General features: G+C 40.8%; 2 protein-coding genes across 2 annotated transcripts; both read right to left on the reverse strand.

The window, feature by feature from the left end:
• Positions 1 to 787: 787 nt before the first annotated feature.
• Positions 788 to 3361, reverse strand: LOC133711373 (sugar transporter ERD6-like 5). Its single transcript, XM_062137504.1, has 11 exons — positions 3289 to 3361; positions 3134 to 3198; positions 2933 to 3025; positions 2764 to 2841; positions 2601 to 2685; positions 2465 to 2508; positions 2318 to 2380; positions 2180 to 2239; positions 2048 to 2101; positions 1181 to 1295; positions 788 to 1077 (listed from the first exon to the last, which is right to left on the reverse strand). Exons 1-11 carry the CDS (start codon positions 3359 to 3361, stop codon positions 956 to 958), a joined length of 852 nt encoding a protein of 283 aa, XP_061993488.1. The 3' UTR covers positions 788 to 955.
• Positions 3362 to 13250: 9889 nt separating this feature from the next.
• LOC133711374 (sugar transporter ESL1-like) lies at positions 13251 to 14159 on the reverse strand. Its single transcript, XM_062137505.1, has 4 exons — positions 14076 to 14159; positions 13916 to 13975; positions 13427 to 13492; positions 13251 to 13328 (listed from the first exon to the last, which is right to left on the reverse strand). The coding sequence occupies exons 1-4, from the start codon at positions 14142 to 14144 to the stop codon at positions 13251 to 13253; spliced, it is 273 nt and encodes a 90-aa protein (XP_061993489.1). The 5' UTR covers positions 14145 to 14159.
• Positions 14160 to 22774: the final 8615 nt, after the last annotated feature.

A 22774-nucleotide genomic window follows, 5' to 3' on the forward strand; every position in this document is an offset into this window, starting at 1 on the left:
GTAAATGGACAAAAACCCTTTTATTTTTCATTGAGATTGTTTCTGCAGTCCACCTTGCTCCCCTAGCTCGCAAGCCACTCTACCTATCGAGTACACCATCGATGGGGGTTTCACTGAGTCTCCAACTCTCTCCACATTCTAGGAATTTTCTTAAACTGACTCCACCTATTGCACTTTTGGGCTACCACCTTGACCATTCGCCTGACTCCATCTCGGATGACACATCTCTGATAAGAGATGAACAGAAGAAATAACCATGCCAAGAAGACAACAAATTTAATAAGGTTCCACCAAATCCATGCCTACATTATCGGAGAGCTTTCATCCTCACTATGAGAGAATTACACAAGTATAAGATTACATCACTCAAGTTTATGCCCACCCAAGCCATTTGCATCAAATCAGATACACCTTGTAAACCCTCTCTCAACGTAGAAGATCACTCTAACCCAATAGCTATTCTCACTCTTGAACACAACTCCCCTTGCTTCTATATGCGAAGACCCTTGGAATTGCAGTTTATTTCTTGTGACCACTCTCCGTCAAGAGCTATACACGCCCTTGAACACAACCTCCCATATCTTCTACATCTTGAAGACCGTTACAATGTGTTTGGATGAGAAAATTAGAAAACGTGTAGGAATTTATAAGTGATGGAATCTATAATTTCATCAATTAGAATTCAATTAATGACAATTTCTATTATTTGGTTGTATCTTTTTAGGATTCAGACTTTGTAATAAATTAAGAAAATTTAAAGTAAATAAAAAAATTAAAATGGGACAAAAGTCATGGTTTGGAAATAAATAAATAAATAAAGAACTAAAATGGAAATAAGAGACTGAATGGTTGCACTTGCCAGTCGGGTAATTATAATGGAAATAAGAGCCAGCCTTTGGATTGAATAAACTTGATCTTCCTTGGCAGCGTAGAATAGACATGGTTCATCTTACAGTCAGTGGAAATGGGCAATTGATGCTTGTATTTCCTCTAGGGTTCGCCCCTTAGTCTCCGGCACCAGCTTTGCTACAAACAGAAGTGTTATGCCACAAATGGCTGAGAAGATGAAGAATGTTCCTGGAGCAGTATAGGTCCGACACCAATTACTATCAGTACAGTAAGTATATATCAGGTGTAACCGTGTAAGAGAGAGAAGACATAAATAACAAAATTGATATACCTGCCGAGCTCCAGTCCATCATGAAATTGAAAGTGTATGTTACTATCCAAGCACAAGACCATTTTACCAAACTCGAGAGGCTTCCAGCTGAACCTTTAACGTTTATGGGGTATATCTGAAAAATAAATTATTTCCAACTTTGTTATGAAACTTTTTTTCTTGATCTGTTAACTTAAGGAAGAATCAGTGGAACCGCACGAATCTGTTAAAGGAGGAAAACGAAAAGTGACTAGTAGACGCGAAACAGCTCCACGGAGTCCGTTTGGGACGCACCTTACCTTTCCGGAAAGGGAATCGCGCCAGAAATCAAACTCGTCGCTTTGCCACGACCTGTGACCTTTTTCGGGCTTTCGGGGTCGTTTAGGGCCTCAAAACTGCATTTTTCTATTTTCCGGTGTTTTGGTTTTCCTAGTTATTTTCGGGTTGTTTTTGTTTTTACCCATGGGCTTTAGGGTTTCATTGTTAGTCGCCCTAGGGTTTATTTTCTTATAAATAAGCCGCCTTAAGGCTGCAGAACGCATCTATTATCTTTTATCAATAAATTTGAGATTATTCTCTTTTATCTCTGGTGGACTCCAGAATCTTTGCTTAGGTTTATTGCTGGTAAACCTAGTTTATCAATCCGATCATTCCGTCTGCGTCAGATACCCACCTCTGATATAATAACCCAGGGTAATTCTGACATCCCTATTGTGTTTGATACACATTGACCCTGAGAGAGAAAGCAGTCTGTCATAGAGTGCAATTGGTAACCCTCAGGCAAGGTTGAAGATCTAGCTCTTTGTCCACTTTGGAAATGGTTTTAGGCTGCAAGACGCTATCGAAAAGAGAAGGGGAATGCTTGTCATTTGGTTGGAATATACTTACCAATAAGCTAATGTACACCAAAATGGGAGTGACCTCCTTCCACAAGTTGAGGTCCTGCCAAGCTCAAAGTATGATCAGTTGTATGTGAAGCAAACAACAACACAGACATCAATATATAGTAAGGGGTGAAACCTGAAAGCAGAATGCCAAGCCCACAAGGAAGTTACACAAGCACAATCCTCCTGCAGAAACCTGCAAACATTTGTTCACGTTTCTTTGAACTTATTGATATTCAAGACAATAGAGTTGAGATACATTTTCCCTTCTCACCATTAGAAGTGGTCTTCTTCCAGCTTTGTCTGTTAAGAGCACACTCAGTGCAACACCAGGTATCTGTGAAAGAAAACATCCATATATTTAAGAAATGATTGCATCAATCACAACTCGATATCTGTTCATTCAGAGTAGTATCTTTACCGCAATGAGAGACGATGATATAGTTCCAATGTCACTTGGAAAACCTGAAAGAATCGAAAAGGGATATGATATTCTGTTACATTACATTTGATCGAGTGTAAGATTATGACCCAAACTTGGAGAGCTTTTGATTTACCTGCATCTACAAATATAGAACTTGCGTAAAATGTTATTGCATAGGAACCCCCAAGTTGTTGCAGTGACATGAGCCCAACTCCAACCTAAGCACATTCACGCATTGAGATCATGAAAAGAGAAATTGAAACACTAGTATATTTATATTCCTTGAGGCAGCTTACTATGAGTGAGTAAGCATATCTCTTTTGGAACAAGTCTAGGACTTTTTCCGAGTGGTGCTGAAACATTTCTGTATAATTCTGCAAGAATGTAAGAGCCTCCTCTTATTTCATGACTACCAAAACAGTAGATTTTTCACAATAAGCCGAAGTCAGAATGAGGGAAGGTTACCATGATTTCAGCTGCTTCTTGAGATATGTCGGCATGCTTTCCTCTCAGACGCTGAAGAGCTGCTTCAAAGTCCTTGTGCCTACCAATTTTGGCCTGCAGAGAAGTACAGTATCAATCTACCTGAAGATTGCAGTTGAAAATTCACCAGCTATTCAAATTAAAATTTGACTCACCAGCTATTCAAATTAAAATTTGACTCACCAGCCACCTTGGAGACTCTGGAATAAAAAATAGGCCTATAATGTGTACAAGAGATGGAATAGCACCTGAGTACAAAGATAACTAGTGTTAACTACTGAATTCAAATTTTAATCAAAGAATCAATTTATTCATGGGAGGACTAACTGATGATTTACCGATAACCGCCAAGGTCCGCCAGGTTATGACATTTCCAAGGAAAAACACAAATGCTACGCCGCAACAAATCATCAACTGTTCACTTGAAATTTAGGCAAGAAATTTGTCACGCCCCGGATTTTGAATGATAAATTCAAATCCGAAACCTGAATAATTACAATTACAAAAAAACCAAATCTCGAAACTTCGAGTTCATTATTACAATTCACTCTCACAATATATTATAAAGCTCAAATGAGCATAACACACCTCACAACTTACAATTGTTGTAAAACTCTAACAATTGCTCTAACCGCACGATCACCGTCCTGGTTCTCCTGTCCTGTAGGATTACCCGCTACACAATTTGAATAGTGTACCGGGAGTTGCAACAACACAAAACCCGGTAAGCTTTTTACAGCCAGTATGAGTAAACAAGAAAGAACTGTTGATTTATTAGATTTCAAGACTACCACAAACCCACGTTACTTTCTCACTCTCATATATATATATAGACACTTATGAGTTACTCTCAAATTCGCTCATAAGATTTCCCAACATTTGGTAGACAGACTCATATATATATATAGACCCTTATGAGTTACTCTCAATTTCCCTCATAAGGTTACCATATATATATTGACACTTATGAGTTACTCTCAATTTCACTCATAAGGTCACTCCACATTTGGCAGACAGACTAGAGCTCTAACTGAACGTAACCACTCGTCCGGCCACAGACGTGATTACGATTTAATACTATTAATAACCACCAGCCCGGTACGAGAGCGTGATTCACTAATAGATGCCATGGTCACCTCGTGACCTAGTGATCTCCACAGATCACAACAATTTATTGTTCCTCAACAATAAAACTCAACACCTCTCACAATATATTGTTTCTCAACAATAAACTCAATACCTCTCACAATATATTGTTTCTCAACAATAAACTCAACACAACTCCAACAATACATATTATTTCACGTAATAATATATATACAGACATTCACACAGGAATGTCTAATACACCAACAATAGTTCATATGATTGCAAAATAAAGCAATTAAATATATTGGGTTCGTAATATGAACCACGTGAGGTTTACTCACCTCTAATCCAGCTGCGTCTTCTTAACAGCTCCATTAACAATCTCACGAATCGTCCGCCAAATAAATCCATCGATCACCTAATCCAATAATGATCTTAACTTAGCCAACAACTCAAAAGCACACATATACGGAAATCCAACGGTCGGATTCTAATTTAATGATGATCCAACGGTCAGATCGAATTTATACGATGATCCAACGGTCGGATCCTCACGGATCGCCCTTAGGATCATCCTCCAAAATTATCATTAAAGACTCAGATCTTCTTGAATCACTCTAACAAACATCTCCATAAAATTATATGAAAATCCGACGGTCAGATTCTCACGAATCGCCTTCCGAATCACTATTTCTCAATTATACGAAGATCCAACGGTCGGATCTTCGCCCGTGACCTCACAAAGTCACCGGGACAGTCATACGATCAACATATCCAAAATTGAAGCAAAACCGATGGTCAGATCTTCACAGATCGTAAACCGAAGATAAACGTAAAAACGTTAAATAGTAACGTCAAAACGAAAATCCACTATTTATCAACTTTTTTTTAACATGACCATGTTATATATCAAAACGCTCGTATGGATGCATAGATCATCGCCTAGATAATGAAAACTCGAAATATGGTCTGATGCGCCGCCACAAGCGGTGGTCAGTGGGCGGTCAACGCGGCGGTCAACGCAGGTCAACCACCTCAGATGGCAAAGTGACCAACTACAAACTGGTTCAAAATGAAAGGGTGGTCGACTTTCATACCTGGAGCTAAGCCTGGTTCGGCCTAGATCGTCCTAAATCAAGCGTTGAAGTTGGATTAATCTCGTGCGTCTGATCAGATTCCAGATTGAATCAGGGACGTCGAAATCTTCAACTCGTGATCTTTCACTCCACACTCCAAATCGTCAAGCAAGGCCTATATGGGGATGATCAGGGGGAGGAGGAGATCACGAAAATGGGGAGGATCGGCCCGTGCAACGCCGGCACGGCCAAGATCCGGTCGGGTCGAATGCTAGGCTCTGGGGGGCTTCGATCCACGTCTGGGGGCAGCGGCGGTGCAAGGGGAGGCCACCAGGCGGCTGGGCGTGGCACGGCGAGTCCGGAGAGGGCCGGGTCGTGGCCGGAGGACGCCGGAGGAGGGAGATGGGTCCGGGTCGGGTCAGTCGGGTCGGCTGCGTAGGGAGGAGAGAGAACGGAGGAAACCGGGGGCCAAAATGCAAAATTTGCATTTTTTCGTCCTTAATGAATAAATCTGATATTTTTCCTATTTATAGAAAATTCCCAATTTTCAAATATTCATAACTTAATCATACGAACTCCGAATATTGCGTTCCACATGTCCACGAACTCGTATCGACGAGCTCTACAACTTTCATGAAGGGAGTTTTCCCAAATTTTGAACGTATAAAAAGTCAACTTTGTTGACCCCCTAAAAACGTTCGTTTTCGAAAATAAAATCGTTCGAACTAATTCCACAACTTCTCCAAGCTTCGTACTCGCTCCTACTATCGTGAAATCATTTCTAAAAATCCACGGAATTTAATTTGGATTTTCCGGGGTATTACAGTCTACCCTCCTTAAAGAAATTTCGTCCCGAAATTTGAGCGTAAGTCAATTCCTCTCGATTAAGGTTGACCTAACCATCGAATATCCATCTTTCCCAAAGCTGTAGTAATCTACAAAGCCTCAACCCTTGTATAAAAATACATTCCTATGGCCACTAAATCCTTTCATCACAAACGTAAACGCACAACACAATTGTTCAACATCAATCCACATCAATTACACAAAATCATCACATGGATCATCTCATAGATCCTCACATAGATCTTCACATAGATCATCACATAGATCTTCACATAGATCATCACTCTGTACTGGCATACAAGCACAGTAAACACTCTCACAAAGTGTTTCGCTACTCAATTAGCATCACGGTAAATCTCCATAGTAAAACTTAAGATGCATCACTCAAAACAAATCATCCCCAAAAGCACGCCAATAAATTATGTCATCCAATGATGATGACTTGGGCTTGCTCAATCCTTGGGTTAAGCACTAGGGCTGGCCAATTGGGCCGAAGAAACCGAACCATCCAAATTTCGAACCGGCCCAAACCACTTTGGGTTTAACATTTGGGCCTACTATTCGGGCCGAACAATTGGGCTTACTATTTGGGCCTACCAATCGGCCCACCAACTTCCAGCTCGGCTACGGTATGAAATTGTACATACCGTATATACGTATACATACCGTACAGATCGTGTATACGTATGCATACCGTACAACTGTATATACGTATGCATACTGTACAGACCGTATATACGTATGTATACCGTACATACCGTATATACGTCCGTATATCAAGCATATACGAGACCCAAAAATATTTGTAAGAGGTAGGGTTCGAACTCCCGACCTCAAACACGAAGGTTTTGCTCCCAACCACTGAAGCAAGAGCTGCCTTCATTAATATATGCTCACGTGTTATATTTATTATGTCATAAGCGACATAAATAAAATAACGGGGGAGGCAAGGTTCGAAACCTCAACCTGCCGCACGAAACCTTTGTCCCCCAACCACTGGAGCACAAGCTGTGCTTAATATAATGTGTACAAATTTTATACTTATTATGTCATAAACGAACATAATAAAAATAAACAAGAGGCGAGGTTCGAACCTCAGACCTCTTGTACACGAACTGTACACTCAACCACTCGAGCACGGCTGCTCACGTTATTATCCATACCAATCCTTTTATTTAAACCAACTGTTTCAACTGTTTCAACAATTCGGCCCAAAACATCCAAGACTGTTGCAGAAACCCAGCCCAACGTATCCAAAACTGTTACAGAAATCCGGCCCAACTCATCCAAAACTGTTTCAGAAACTCGGCCCATCATGTCCAAAACTGTTTCTGAAACTCGGCCCATCAGGCCTCCACCCACAGCTACAGTGATGCCTTGATCCGAGACAGGCCCAAGTACGGCCCACTTGTGTCACGGCTTATCCCTTCCGTGATTTACGGCAGTCAAATCTGCTTTCGGCTAAAGCTGTCTGCCACAGCATCTCGAGGTTCGGCCTGTCCCCTTACACGCTCTCCACGCGCCAACAACTTTTCCGGGTTTTCGGATGACTTTAATCCAACGCGTGGATTCAAATTCTGAGATCGTTCATCCAACGGTGGAGATCTGCTCACCTTGTTCTATAAATAGGTGCATTCTGGGGAAAAACTGTTCACTCCAAAAGAAAAGAAATTTTCTTCCGAGCTCAAGCCTTTCTCTCTCAACTCTTCAGCCTTTCTCTTCTCAAATCCTTTCTTCATCAATTTCAATCCTTCTCTTCTGATCTTCTCTCCCATCTAGTTGATTCAATCCCATCTTTCCTCTGAACTTTCAGATCTTCAATCTTTTCCTCCAAATCTTCAATCCTTCTTTCTCAGATCTTTTCTTCCATTTGAAGATTCGATCTCATCTTTCCTCTGAGAATCTCAGATCTCCAATCACCAGTTCAACAACTCCAATCCTTCTAACAAAATCTCCCTCAAACACTAAACCATGTATTCCTCGATTTCCACATCCTCTCACCCCATGACCCAAGAGCCACGAACTCTGCAACTAATGGAGCTCCAAACCCCGCAACAAATGGAACCACAACAACAGCAACCAACAGAGGAGGGAGGAAACACCCAAGCAGCTGGAAGTAGTGCCAACATGGATTTCTGGCGAAGCCGTACCAGGTGGATTCCTACTCCAGAACAAATAAGAATCCTCAAGGATCTTTACTATGTCAAGGGATTTAAGTGCCCAACTACAGAGCAGATTCACGAGATCTGTCTCCAGCTGAACCAGTATGGGTATGTTGAGGGTAAGAACATTTACTTTTGGTTCCAGAACGTCAGGGCTCGAGAGAAGCAGATGAATAGGTGTAATCAGGCTGCTCCAGTGCCCATGAGAACTAGTTCTCTTGGTACTGGTAGATCCATTGATCTCAATTTTGGGTCCACTGGTTCTACTGGTGCTGGTGGATCCATCGACATCAATTTTGGGCCAGCTGGTGGATCCATTGACATCAATTTTGGGTCCACTAGTTCTACTGATGATGGTAGATCCATTGATCTCAACTTTGGTTCCACCTATTCTACTGGTAATGAAGGATTTCTTGATTTAAATTCTGTTTCATATTCTTCCTCACACTTCAACACTAATACTAGTACAACTCTTTTGGCACAACAGGAGGACAAACATCCCTGCAACAACGAGGAGGAGATCACCAGGAGGTTCAAACTCTTCCTCTGTTCCCCGTGCACGGCGAGGACGTCTTTGGTAACCTGAAGGCTACTTCCGAGGAAGGTAGCGCTTTTGGTTACTATTCTGGTGGCTCAGGCGGTTACCACAGTGGCTCAAACGTTTCTCTTGAGCTCAGCCTCAACCCATCCGGAGCTGCTGACTAGGCTTAGTATAGCATAGTCCTCGTTTCCCTTTTTGTAATATAAAATCAATAAGATTGTGTGCATGTTTTCTTTTTCTTTTTTTGTTTAACCACAACAACACCAAGGATCGAACCTTGGTCACTTAATACTCTTTTCAAAACCATCGAGACTCTGCTGCACACATCTTTCAAAATGATTTATCACAAACAATCATTCAAAACCTAGCAATCAATTAAGTCACACAGAGGTCAAGCTAGTATCCTCTGAGTCAAACCAAACACAATAATTTCGTCGCTAGAATTAGGGATTAATAAAGCTAAACACTTCCTGAGTTAGCTAGGAAAAACCCACATCTTTAGAGTCACACTTACAACTCTAAAAAAAATCTCGATCACTCCATCTATCAATTGCTTCAACAAAAACTCACCATAATTCAATCCCTAACATTTAGCGATTCAGAAATCAAATCAAACTCCATATCACATAGTAATTCACTTGAACCACTATGGATACCTAACAAAATCACTAAAATCAATATCCGAAATTGCGTTTAACTATAACACCTAAAATCAATCACCAAAGGCACACACTCTCATCCAACATCATTCACAAGAACTGATTCTAACTCTCCCAATTAATTACACCAAAATCAACTCCATTGCAAAACTTTAAGTGTCCCGCCTACTTAAACTTAAAACACACAACAACTTCAAATTCACTGCAGCCCATCTCCATACTACGATCCAAAACTTAAGAAAACTAGTTCACCACACAAAGGCCACAAAATTCAATTTCATTCACTTGAACAAAACTATATTCACAAGTCACGGTCAGGTCATCAACCCATGGTGTTCAAATGAATAAATTTCAAATCCAGTTTTCCTTGTGAATCGTAACGTATCGTTCCAAAATGATGCAAGTAACATCAACCACGTATATAAGACACATCTCGCGAACTCAATTCAAATTCAGAATCACCAAAACTACTACTAATTCCAATTCTACCAACAATCCTGATTCTGAAGGGATTATAGTACTCAACGACAACCCAAAACAATGGTCTCTCCTCTCTAACCATCGAGCACAAAATAAAATTCTTGTCTCGCACCTTAAACCCTGCTTAACAACTTACAAGCACAAGGAAGAAGTAACCGCAATAATTTCTTCCCTAACCTCAACCCTACTAACAAACTCCACAAGGACATCTCATTACAAAACAAGATATCTATTATTTGACATGTACATCTCATCCAAAAACATATGTACGTCCAACTTAAGAAGGCAACTTTCTATCCATTAATACTCGTATCCACACTAGGTACGTGCATAGGTCCACATCATGCCTTCAACCAAACACTTCAACATCCAAAAGAACCTCACTTCCATACAACAATCCTCGTTGACTTAACAGAGTTGAATCAAGAGGTTCCTATTCCTCAAGGATTGTAACTCGCGGCCACTGAACTTATTCCAATACGAACCTACAAGACAACTGTAAGGTTCTAAGTACAACCCCTTCGAATCTCCATCACCTAAGGAGTATAGTATGCTTGGCTAATACATGTATAACACTTAAAACACAGTATAAGTCAAATACAAATTCATATTAACCAAGTCAATACTATAGGGAATGTATTCACGTTCCCTAAACGACCTAGCGGCCTAAACAACTCCCAACACTCACGCATACCCAATGACTTAGCCAATACCAAAGAGCACACGATGGGGATCCGCTGCAGACGGGCCATCACTCGGAAGGTATTGACACATCACCAAATATGCACCTTACGCTCTGATACCAAACTGTCACGCCCCGGATTTTGAATGATAAATTCAAATCCGAAACCTGAATAATTACAATTACAAAAAAACCAAATCTCGAAACTTCGAGTTCATTATTACAATTCACTCTCACAATATATTATAAAGCTCAAATGAGCATAACACACCTCACAACTTACAATTGTTGTAAAACTCTAACAATTGCTCTAACCGCACGATCACCGTCCTGGTTCTCCTGTCCTGTAGGATTACCCGCTACACAATTTGAATAGTGTACCGGGAGTTGCAACAACACAAAACCCGGTAAGCTTTTTACAGCCAGTATGAGTAAACAAGAAAGAACTGTTGATTTATTAGATTTCAAGACTACCACAAACCCACGTTACTTTCTCACTCTCATATATATATATAGACACTTATGAGTTACTCTCAAATTCGCTCATAAGATTTCCCAACATTTGGTAGACAGACTCATATATATATATAGACCCTTATGAGTTACTCTCAATTTCCCTCATAAGGTTACCATATATATATTGACACTTATGAGTTACTCTCAATTTCACTCATAAGGTCACTCCACATTTGGCAGACAGACTAGAGCTCTAACTGAACGTAACCACTCGTCCGGCCACAGACGTGATTACGATTTAATACTATTAATAACCACCAGCCCGGTACGAGAGCGTGATTCACTAATAGATGCCATGGTCACCTCGTGACCTAGTGATCTCCACAGATCACAACAATTTATTGTTCCTCAACAATAAAACTCAACACCTCTCACAATATATTGTTTCTCAACAATAAACTCAATACCTCTCACAATATATTGTTTCTCAACAATAAACTCAACACAACTCCAACAATACATATTATTTCACGTAATAATATATATACAGACATTCACACAGGAATGTCTAATACACCAACAATAGTTCATATGATTGCAAAATAAAGCAATTAAATATATTGGGTTCGTAATATGAACCACGTGAGGTTTACTCACCTCTAATCCAGCTGCGTCTTCTTAACAGCTCCATTAACAATCTCACGAATCGTCCGCCAAATAAATCCATCGATCACCTAATCCAATAATGATCTTAACTTAGCCAACAACTCAAAAGCACACATATACGGAAATCCAACGGTCGGATTCTAATTTAATGATGATCCAACGGTCAGATCGAATTTATACGATGATCCAACGGTCGGATCCTCACGGATCGCCCTTAGGATCATCCTCCAAAATTATCATTAAAGACTCAGATCTTCTTGAATCACTCTAACAAACATCTCCATAAAATTATATGAAAATCCGACGGTCAGATTCTCACGAATCGCCTTCCGAATCACTATTTCTCAATTATACGAAGATCCAACGGTCGGATCTTCGCCCGTGACCTCACAAAGTCACCGGGACAGTCATACGATCAACATATCCAAAATTGAAGCAAAACCGATGGTCAGATCTTCACAGATCGTAAACCGAAGATAAACGTAAAAACGTTAAATAGTAACGTCAAAACGAAAATCCACTATTTATCAACTTTTTTTTAACATGACCATGTTATATATCAAAACGCTCGTATGGATGCATAGATCATCGCCTAGATAATGAAAACTCGAAATATGGTCTGATGCGCCGCCACAAGCGGTGGTCAGTGGGCGGTCAACGCGGCGGTCAACGCAGGTCAACCACCTCAGATGGCAAAGTGACCAACTACAAACTGGTTCAAAATGAAAGGGTGGTCGACTTTCATACCTGGAGCTAAGCCTGGTTCGGCCTAGATCGTCCTAAATCAAGCGTTGAAGTTGGATTAATCTCGTGCGTCTGATCAGATTCCAGATTGAATCAGGGACGTCGAAATCTTCAACTCGTGATCTTTCACTCCACACTCCAAATCGTCAAGCAAGGCCTATATGGGGATGATCAGGGGGAGGAGGAGATCACGAAAATGGGGAGGATCGGCCCGTGCAACGCCGGCACGGCCAAGATCCGGTCGGGTCGAATGCTAGGCTCTGGGGGGCTTCGATCCACGTCTGGGGGCAGCGGCGGTGCAAGGGGAGGCCACCAGGCGGCTGGGCGTGGCACGGCGAGTCCGGAGAGGGCCGGGTCGTGGCCGGAGGACGCCGGAGGAGGGAGATGGGTCCGGGTCGGGTCAGTCGGGTCGGCTGCGTAGGGAGGAGAGAGAACGGAGGAAACCGGGGGCCAAAATGCAAAATTTGCATTTTTTCGTCCTTAATGAATAAATCTGATATTTTTCCTATTTATAGAAAATTCCCAATTTTCAAATATTTATAACTTAATCATACGAACTCCGAATATTGCGTTCCACATGTCCACGAACTCGTATCGACGAGCTCTACAACTTTCATGAAGGGAGTTTTCCCAAATTTTGAACGTATAAAAAGTCAACTTTGTTGACCCCCTAAAAACGTTCGTTTTCGAAAATAAAATCGTTCGAACTAATTCCACAACTTCTCCAAGCTTCGTACTCGCTCCTACTATCGTGAAATCATTTCTAAAAATCCACGGAATTTAATTTGGATTTTCCGGGGTATTACAAAATTAGAGAAAGGGTAAGTAAGATGGGAAGTCCACAGAGAATAATAAGTTGTCAGTTCATCAACATCATCTCATATTTACAATGATTGTAATTAAGATAATACCTGAGTAGCTGAAGTAAATCTTCCTCTAAGATCCTTAGGTGTTATTTCTGCTATGTATACAGGTACCTGTTTATCAATAAGATTTTGATTGTTATGTGTTCTATAGATGTTATACAATGATTAAAAAACTTAGAAAGTAGAATATATTGCAAATTTCTTATTACCACGTAGCAAATTAGACCAACACCGAATCCCACTGACAACCGTCCTAAATCAAGCCACCAAGCATTCTGCATCAAGTATTTAACTCAGCTACTGATTGAACCAAGAAATGAGAGAAAACCAAAAGAAGCCAAAAAAAATGAAGGAAAATATTTGTTCTTGACTTGTTTTGTAGCAATCATTGACAATCTACATGTCAACGTTCTTAGTATATGTTGGTACTTGCCAACAAATTTTAAACTGTTACCACAATATTTTCCAATACGCCGTATTGCAGATTTCTTTTGAATCTTCAAGTCCTAGTGGGAAAATGGCCATATAGGTCTACAATGTACTCAGAAGTTTAAGTTCATTCTCAAGGCTTATCTGTGAAAATCACTTCTAAATCAATCTATTCCAAGCTGTTTCTGTGAGCGTAAATTAACATTTCTATTTTGGTTGCAACATAAATTTGAACATCGTTGTATTTGGAGATGGGAAAGAGAAGAAACCTGTGCAAATGCTATGGTGAGCCATCCTGCAGCACTGAATGTTTCAGACAGCCACATTGTCTGCTTGATAAACACTCAAGGAAAAGAGCAAGAAACTTTCAGATTTTACGATTTATGAATCTTCAGCAGCCCAGGTATAAAGACTAATGCAAAAACTTACGCCTCTACGACCAATGAGATCGGTTATCTTCCCATTTACTAGTGCACCAATTATTCCTCCAATCGTCATTGTTGAACCAAAAACTGAGTACTGAATGATCAGAATAGAGTCTATCAAATGCCAAGCAACCAAAATTTGAAAATAGAAAAAAAAATAAAAATAAAAAATAAAAAATAAATAAATAAATAAATATATATATATATATTTGTTTAAGGATATCTCTATTTGTGTTTGGCCCAAACTCTAAGTTACTTGACCTAGTGGTAATAGGCTAGGGTTAAATTAGAAGGATCTAGATTCCTATTCAATGTACGATTACTTTCCTTGTACGATTGAAATTCTATACATTGTAATCCTCTATATAAAGAGGCCCCTATTATCAATGAGAATACACAGCAAATTCCTCTCAATTTCAGTTTCTCTACAACACGTTATCAGCACGAGCCCTAACCCTGAAATCCTAAATTCGTAGCCTTCAAATCCCAGAAACCACCGCCGCCCACCTTGAAGATCTCAACTCCAGGAGTCCAGAACCGGCGGCCCCGCCCCCAGAACCGGCCGAAAAATATCCGAACCGGCCACCGTAATCTTCATGACCTAAACCGGCAGAAAACAGAAAAAAAAAGAAAAAAAGAAAAAAAGGAGGAAGCCATAGCCCAAGTCCACTTGCTGCAGCCCAAAACTTGAGCCCACTTGCAGTAGGCTCCAAGCCGCCAAGCCAAGCCACCTAGCCTCCAAGCCGCCAAACTGATCTGCCACATCAGCAACGTGCCACGTCAGCACATCGGTCAACGATCAGTCAACGCCGGTCAACCCACCGGTCAAAGACCGATCAACACTTTTCCGGCCACTTTCTACCGTTTCCGGTGACTTTTTCCGGCCACTTTCCGGTCAGCTACAGTAACTTCCGGCAGCTTAAGTACTTTTTTGGGCAACATTTTTCCGGCCATCTTTTAAGGTAAACTTTTCTAAAAGTTCCCGTTTTTGAAGTTTTTATTACTTTTCTTCTTTTCTCGGGGACTTGCAACTTCCCTTCTTCTACCCCCCTTTCTTCTTCATAGGGGAGACCAAAAGCCGAACTGTGGGGGTTCGTGCTCACTCCAAGCTTGGAGCTTGTAGAGTCCTCCAAACTTAAGAGTTTGTTGAGAAGAAAACGATCGACCACACACATCATTGTTTCGATCTAATCCAACCCCTCTTGGAATCGAATTTCTTGGAAGCGACTACGCTCGGAAATTCCTAATTTCTTGGAAGCGACTACGCTCAGAAATTTTATATGTTTTCGTGGTAGCTTTTTCCGCTCCGAAACTAACCCTTTTTCTTGTTCTCTTTCAGGATGAGTAACCTGAACAAATTGGACTTTGCTCCATTGGGAACAACTGGCTCTGAATATCACAGGTGGGTTCGTGATATCCGCCAGCATCTCAAGGCCGATGGAATCTTGAATACGATTCTCGAGCCTAGCCAGGACGTGCTAACTGTTGAGCAAGCTCAAGCTTTGGAAGCAAATAGAGCAGCCTTAGAGGCAAATAAGGCGAAAGCCATTATCCTAATGACTCGTCATATGGATGATTCGCTCCAGTACGAGTGTATGAATGAATAAGACCCAAGAAGGCTGTGGGTCTCACTCGAAGAAAGATTTGGCAACGTCCGTGACTCCTTGCTTCCTGACCTAGAAGTGAGATGGCATAGCCTCCGCTTCTGTGATTTCAAGTCAGTTCTTGACTATAACTCGGAAGCACTTCGCATTAAATCCTTAATGGAATTCTGTGGTAAAGAGATCACAGATGCGATGTTGATTGAGAAGACTCCCTCTACCTTCCCCGTCTCTGCATTTGATGGTTGCTAAGAACTATATAATCGATGTTACTGCAGGACGGATCACAAGGTTTCATGAGCTCATTGGAACTATGAATGTCACTGAAAAGCATGACAATATCCTTGTGAAGAACTATAATTCGAGATCCGTGGAAATAGAGCATATTCCGGAATCCAATTATAGTCGCGCCCCTAAGAGAAGGTGCCAAGAGCGAAACCCTAACCTTAGGGATACTTCTGGACGTTCTGGTCCATATAATCACTCTACTTGGGAAGGTAACCGCCAATATAGGCGAACACGGAACCGAAGAGGTCAACGTGGAAAGAGAGAGGGAGGCAACGCCTCTGGCCATGTTGGTGGCGCCACCAACACTAAGAGCCATCTAAATGACGCTTTCAAAGCGCCTCAATCAATGGAGTTTGAGCAAAGAGATGTATGTTCCCGATGTGGAGTGTCTGATCATTGGGCACACATTTGTAGAGCTCGTGAAGAAATTGTCACCGCCTACAAAGCATATTGTGAAGCAAGAGAAGCTCACTATGTGGAACAAGAAGATCAAGAAGATGATCTAGAGTAAAGGGTTGAAGACTACAAATTTGGCTGGGATCAATAGATCGCCAATTCTGTTTAAGTCTTTATTTTCCAAGAGATGTAATAGGCAATTGCCATACTATGTAGTAAATGCTATTGGTTTAGTTTTTCTTCACATAGGCTCATCCAAAGTGAGTGTGATGTCTAGGAAGGTTTTGAGATAAGTGGTACTTAAGCGAGCTTTGCTCCACCGACATCTCTCTACTCACCTGGTCATATTTATTTTGGAGTTACCGAAAGAAGTCAAACGACTACCATTGTTTTGCATTAGCTAGCATTTTGGATTAGATTTTCTTTGGTCAAAGAGACAATGATGTAACTCCGTTGGCTTATGAATAAAATTTCGAGTTCTTTTCATTATGACTCCATTTTGATTCTGAGCATATGACTTTTGTGACTACGATGGCTGGGCCATCAGTATTAATTCAAGAACATGGAATAGCCCAAGTTCCACTTGCCAAATGGCACCTTAATTACTGTCACAGAAACTCTCTACGCTCCTAGGGCCAATCGCATCTATAAATAGCCAACGGATTCCATGCGAAAACGCATATAGAGAACGGAAATGAGTTCCTTTGCAATGCCTCTAATTATTGCGAACAAATGCGCATCTTAGAGAAATTTATGTGTCTCTCTAGTGGACTCTATGTCACTATTCGAGCTATTAATCCAATAAAAGTTATGAGGGAAGATCTCTTGGATTTAGACACATATTGGCTTTGTCACGACAGGATAGGTCCTCCTAGTCATGATATGATGATCCGTCTACGAAAGACTTCACATGGACATCTTTTCTCTCGAGCGAAATGAAGCATGAATCAAAAGTTGATTCCTGGACTAAGTGTGACCGACGCTGCTGCCTAGGGCACTGCCTCCGTCCACCACCAGCTTAGGGCTGGCGTAGTCCTTATCCATGACACCATGGATGGCGTCCATCATGGTGATGGCGCCCCAGGTGATGATGCAATCACCAACTTGCTTCAAAGTAGCGTTTCAGACGCTCAGGCCCAACCAAAATTCTCATTGGTTGCTTCTAAAGCCTCTCGCTCGTTTTACAAAGCCCATTCCTTAGGGAAATTAGGACTGAGACCGTCCTATGCAAAGGATATGAAAATACTCATTATGTTCTTACATAGAATCCATAGGGATTCTGTGGACTGATTCAACCAACTTGCGGACGTTTAAATATCTCATGATGATTGGTTGACACGTAAACACGCTGGTCACGTGTTGTGCCATTGTCCACTTGTAATGCTGCTTATGCTACACTCCTAGCCAATATCATATGACAACGGGCTCACTCCCCGGATCATCCTATTCCGTCAATTGGACTTGACGATGCTAGAGAGTTTACATCGAAGACTTTCTATGGTTATTGCAATGGGACTGCTGTTGGACATCATATTCCCATGTACACACCCAAATGGTCTCACGGAAACGACTACGATGGTAGTCAAGACATTGGTAATGCACACCAATCTCCTTATATTCACTTGGGGTGATGCAATATCGCATGCAGCTATGCTAATTCGTCTACGACCTACCGCCACTCAATCTACCTCGGCGTTACAGCTAGTGACTGTGTACAAGTATCGTACTTACGCATATTTGAGTGTGCCTTTATGTGCCAATTTCTCCGCCACAACGCTTTATGATGGGTCCTTACAGACGAATGGGCAACTCAGTTGGATTTGAGACTCCAACAATCGTCTGCCACTTAATGCCCTTGCTAGGCGATCTCCTTACCGCTAGATTTGCGGATGTCACTTTGATGAGACAGTCTTCCCGTCGTTAGGGGGAGATAAGAACACGAATGTTCAACAGGAACGACAGGAATTGTCGTAGTCTGTCCTCACTATGTCTCATCTCGATCCCTACTAAAGTGACAAGATCACACAAATATGCTGCAAACATGCCTGCAAGGATGGACGTCCCTACGAGAGGACGTAGCGCCACCCTACATAGAGGTAGGCATGGCGCCAACGCCATAGAGAGTGGCACTCTGGCGTTACAGGCCATAGCCCCAGCTAGGATGCATGGGAGGCCCGTGGTTTCGAAGGATACTTTGGCACATTCCAATCCTTTGATCATCGACACTCAAAATCCGTCTCATGAGAATCTTCCGGGTTATGGTTATCGTTGGGGGACGCCTCAACGTCAAAACCTATTCCTGAGAATATAGAGCTCTATGAAAATTACACTAGTGTACATGAGACGTGGGATAAAAACTCCATCATAATTGATGATGTAGTCACGCATTTCGTTGCGCATGAGTTTGTTGAGTCCGATGATATCGAACCACGCTCCGTTGATGAATGAATGCCAACGTAGAGAGATTTAGCCTAAATGGAAAGATGCGATCCAGGTTAAGTTGGATTCTCTAATGAAGAGGAAGGTTTTTGAGCTAGTGATGCCAACACCTCCTGACATAAAACCTATTGACTAATGGGTCTTCGTTAGAAAGCGTAGTGACAAAAAGAGATGGTAATCTCGCCTTATGGCACAAGGCTTCTCATAAAACGCTCTGGAATCGACTACGATGAGACATATTCTCTCGTAATGGATGTCATTACACTCCACTACCCTGTCAGTTTGGTAGTTTCCGAATAACTGAACATGCAGCTTACAAATGTGGTCACTCCGTATCTCTATGGGGATCTAGATACGGAATATACATGAAGGTTCATGGTGAACTTCATTTACCCAAGTCAAGTGGCTCCAGACCACGGAGCGCGTTTACAAAGAGGTTGAAACGCTCACTAAAGTGACTACTTGATTGGGAAGGGATATGCCCACACGTTTCTATAACAAGTTTCGGATTCTATCGCGGTTCATGTTGGACATGATCTTCATTAGAAGCCCTTAAAGAGTTAAGGGAAACCGCTGAACACTAGAAATCCGAGTTTGAGATAAAGGATTTTGGGAGAACACGATTATGTCTCGGTTTGGAACTTGAGCATCGTGTTGATAGATGCTTAGACATTTTGACAAGGTCAAGCCTTTAAGCACCCCCATGATCGTTCGTAGTCTTGATCCTGAAAAGGATCCTCTTCGTCAAAAGGATGATGACGAAGATGTGCTAGAGGCAGAAGTGCCTTACTTGTGTACAATAGGCGCATTATTGTACTTAGTTAAATGCACAAGACCGGACATCTCATTTGCAGTATGCTTGTTAGCTAAGATATAGCTCTGCGCCAACGCGACGCCATTAGATTGGTGTAAAAGATATCTTTCAGTACTTGAGATGTACGATTGATATGGGCTTGTTCTATCCCTACAGAGAGATGATGGATTCGGACCCATCACACACCAAGAATGCCGCCAACACTGGCCTGCGTCCACTATCCCCATCCCAAAACGACATGTGTTTTGGAAGGTTTAGCTGATGTTGGGTATCTCTCTGACCCACACAAAGATCATTCCCAAGATGGTTAAGTGTTCACCATGGGTAAAGACCGTGGTATCTTGGAGGTCTACAGAAATAGACCCTAGTCGCTATATCTTCGAACAATGCAGAGACTATTGCTCTTCACGAAGGGATTCGTGAATGTATATGGATTGGATCCATAATTACGCATGTTCGAACAATTGTGGTTTGAAGTCTACCATAGATGAGCCTACAAGCATTTAGGATAATGCTGCTTGTTTTGAACAAATGAAGCAAGGCTACATCAAAAGCGACAACACCAAGGATAATCAGCAACAACAGACTCTCCTTAAGATCAAAATGAACTAGGTTCGATCTGAGGACAGTGTGGCAGACTTGCTCACTAAGTCATTGCCTAGATTCCACTTTCGAGAAACATGTTGGTAGCATCGTTTACGGAAGTTATCCGAACTCCCATGACCGTAGTCATCAGGGGGAGATGCAGACATCAGGGGGAGATGTCTACATGTATGGTCTCGAAACGTGAAGGGTGTGTTGTGCTCTTTTTCCTCTTCGACCGAGGTTATTTTTGTCCCACTGGGTTTTTGTTACTCGGCAAGGTTTTTAACGAGGCAACCAGAGAAGCACCGCGTTTGGACAACACAAGGGGGAGTGTTTAAGGATATCTCTATTTGTGTTTGGCCCAAACTCTAGGTTACTTGACCTAGTGGTAATATGGTTAAATTAGAAGGATCTAGATTCCTATTCAATGTACGATTACTTTCCTTGTACGATTGATATTCTATACATTGTAATCCTCTATATAAAGAGGCCCCTATTATCAATGAGAATACACAGCAAATTCCTCTCAATTTCAGTTTCTCTACAACAATATTGAAATTTTAGTACTCACTGCTGTAACAGTAAGGCCCAAGTCTTCTAGAATTCCTGATTCAGCAGAGGTTGAATATCCCATCTACAAAATATTGTCATTGTGTACCTTAAGTCTAATGCTTGAACAAAAGGGTCTTCTCCACTATTTTATCTCCTAATTTTTTGAGTATTTAATCAATAGTAACACCTTGATGCAGCAAAGCAGATAGAAGTATAAAACATTAACGATCAGTGTTATCGGTATTAACACTTCTTACATCTTCCTTCTTTCTTACTTTGATTTTTCACTGTATTCTTTTTCTTAACACATGATAAATTTGGCGTTAAACTATCAAAGAGGCGTCTAATCAATAGTAACAATTTGATGCAGCAAATCAGTATATCAAGTATTCACACTTCTTGCATCTTGCCTACTTTGATCTCTCACTGTTTTGTTTCCATCCTAAGATTTGGCATTGACTTAGCAAAGAGGGTAAACATTTGGTCAACCAGACAAGTCCCAAATGAGAAAGATGTTTACTCTTTTTTTTCTTTGGACGAAGAGAAAGAAGTTTACAATGTGAATGAGAGTGACTTACAGCACAGCCATAGCCGAAGGAACCAGAGAGAGCTACCAATGTGCTCAGAACCACAACAAGGGTGGCTGAGGAGGAGGACCCACTTGGGTTTATGACGTCACCGCAATCACCTGAAGCTCCATTGATGTTGGCCTTTGACCCTGACAGAGTTAGTAGCCCTTCTTCCATGGTTTCCCTGCCCCTCTCTTATTTTCTTCAGGAGAACAACGAGAAAGTTGTAAAAAAAAAAAAAAAAACCAAAAACAAAGACAATGAGAAACTCCGACAATGAGAATTGGGTACCAACTCCAACATCTATCAGTTTATTTTTTATTTAAAAAAAAATCATTATATTGTTGATTTAAGACTTGAGGAAGCTTAAACAATTTAAGCTCACAGAAAATTACAGTGTCCAAGGAATCCAACCTTCATGCTGACATTGTCACCAGCTTATCGTTGACATCATTTGTTTTAATGCTTGGATTCTATTGGGCGATGCTAAATCTTGTTAAATTTAATTTTAATAATTGGACATCCATTAGGATGTTTCTATGGTGCTGGCACGATCCGGCAAATCCTATACTTCCAGCTAGATATCCTTTTCAAACCAAGCTCATAAAGAAACACGAAGATGAAGGTGATCAAGAGATATAATGCATAATTACAGGTAATGGAGTGAGCGGAAACGAGGGCAACCGCAATGAAGGTTTCGCCGTTGGAAATAAATATATATATTAATTCCCACTACTATTATTCAGAAAATTTCCAGGCAATGTACAATTGAATACGATTTCGATATGGAAAGCAGGGAGAGTTTCTAATGAGAACCACTAAAATACAGACTTTACGAGAACTTTCTAACCAATTGATTGGGAGACCCACTTTTCGATTACATAACCGCAAATCATCTATTATATGTTTATATATGCATAAGTAAATCACTTTTGAAAATTTTCATCCAAATCGCTAGTTGTTAAGATATCAAATTAGATCATAGATCAATATATGATAAATTGCGATTATGATGCTTTAACAATTTTCAGTTTTGTTAAAAATTTGTATAAATGATCTACACATGAATGTCTAAACATCTCACATGACAATTTGGTTGATTTGCAAAAATGTAATCGAAAAGTAGATCTTACAAGAAAATCCTCATGAAGTCCTCATTTTAGTGGTTTTCATTAAAAGCTCTCCCATGTAAAGCATACAAAATATATAAATATGAAGAATCTCATAAACTTTTAAGGGGAGTATTAGGCTCACACTCAATGTGAGTGTATGTGAGCCACACTTACACATGTGTCAACTCTTATAATTTTTTAATATTATATTACATAACAACTATAAATGTTGTTTTAGATTCTTTTTCTTCCATCCATATCCCTAGTGTAGAGAAATATGTCATATTTTTAAGTTTCATATGGTTTTCTAAAATTAAATAAATCAACCTTCCTATACTTTTTACATA

The sequence above is a fragment of the Rosa rugosa genome, chromosome 5 (assembly GCF_958449725.1).
Source record: "Rosa rugosa chromosome 5, drRosRugo1.1, whole genome shotgun sequence".
Taxonomy (NCBI): Eukaryota; Viridiplantae; Streptophyta; class Magnoliopsida; order Rosales; family Rosaceae; genus Rosa; species Rosa rugosa.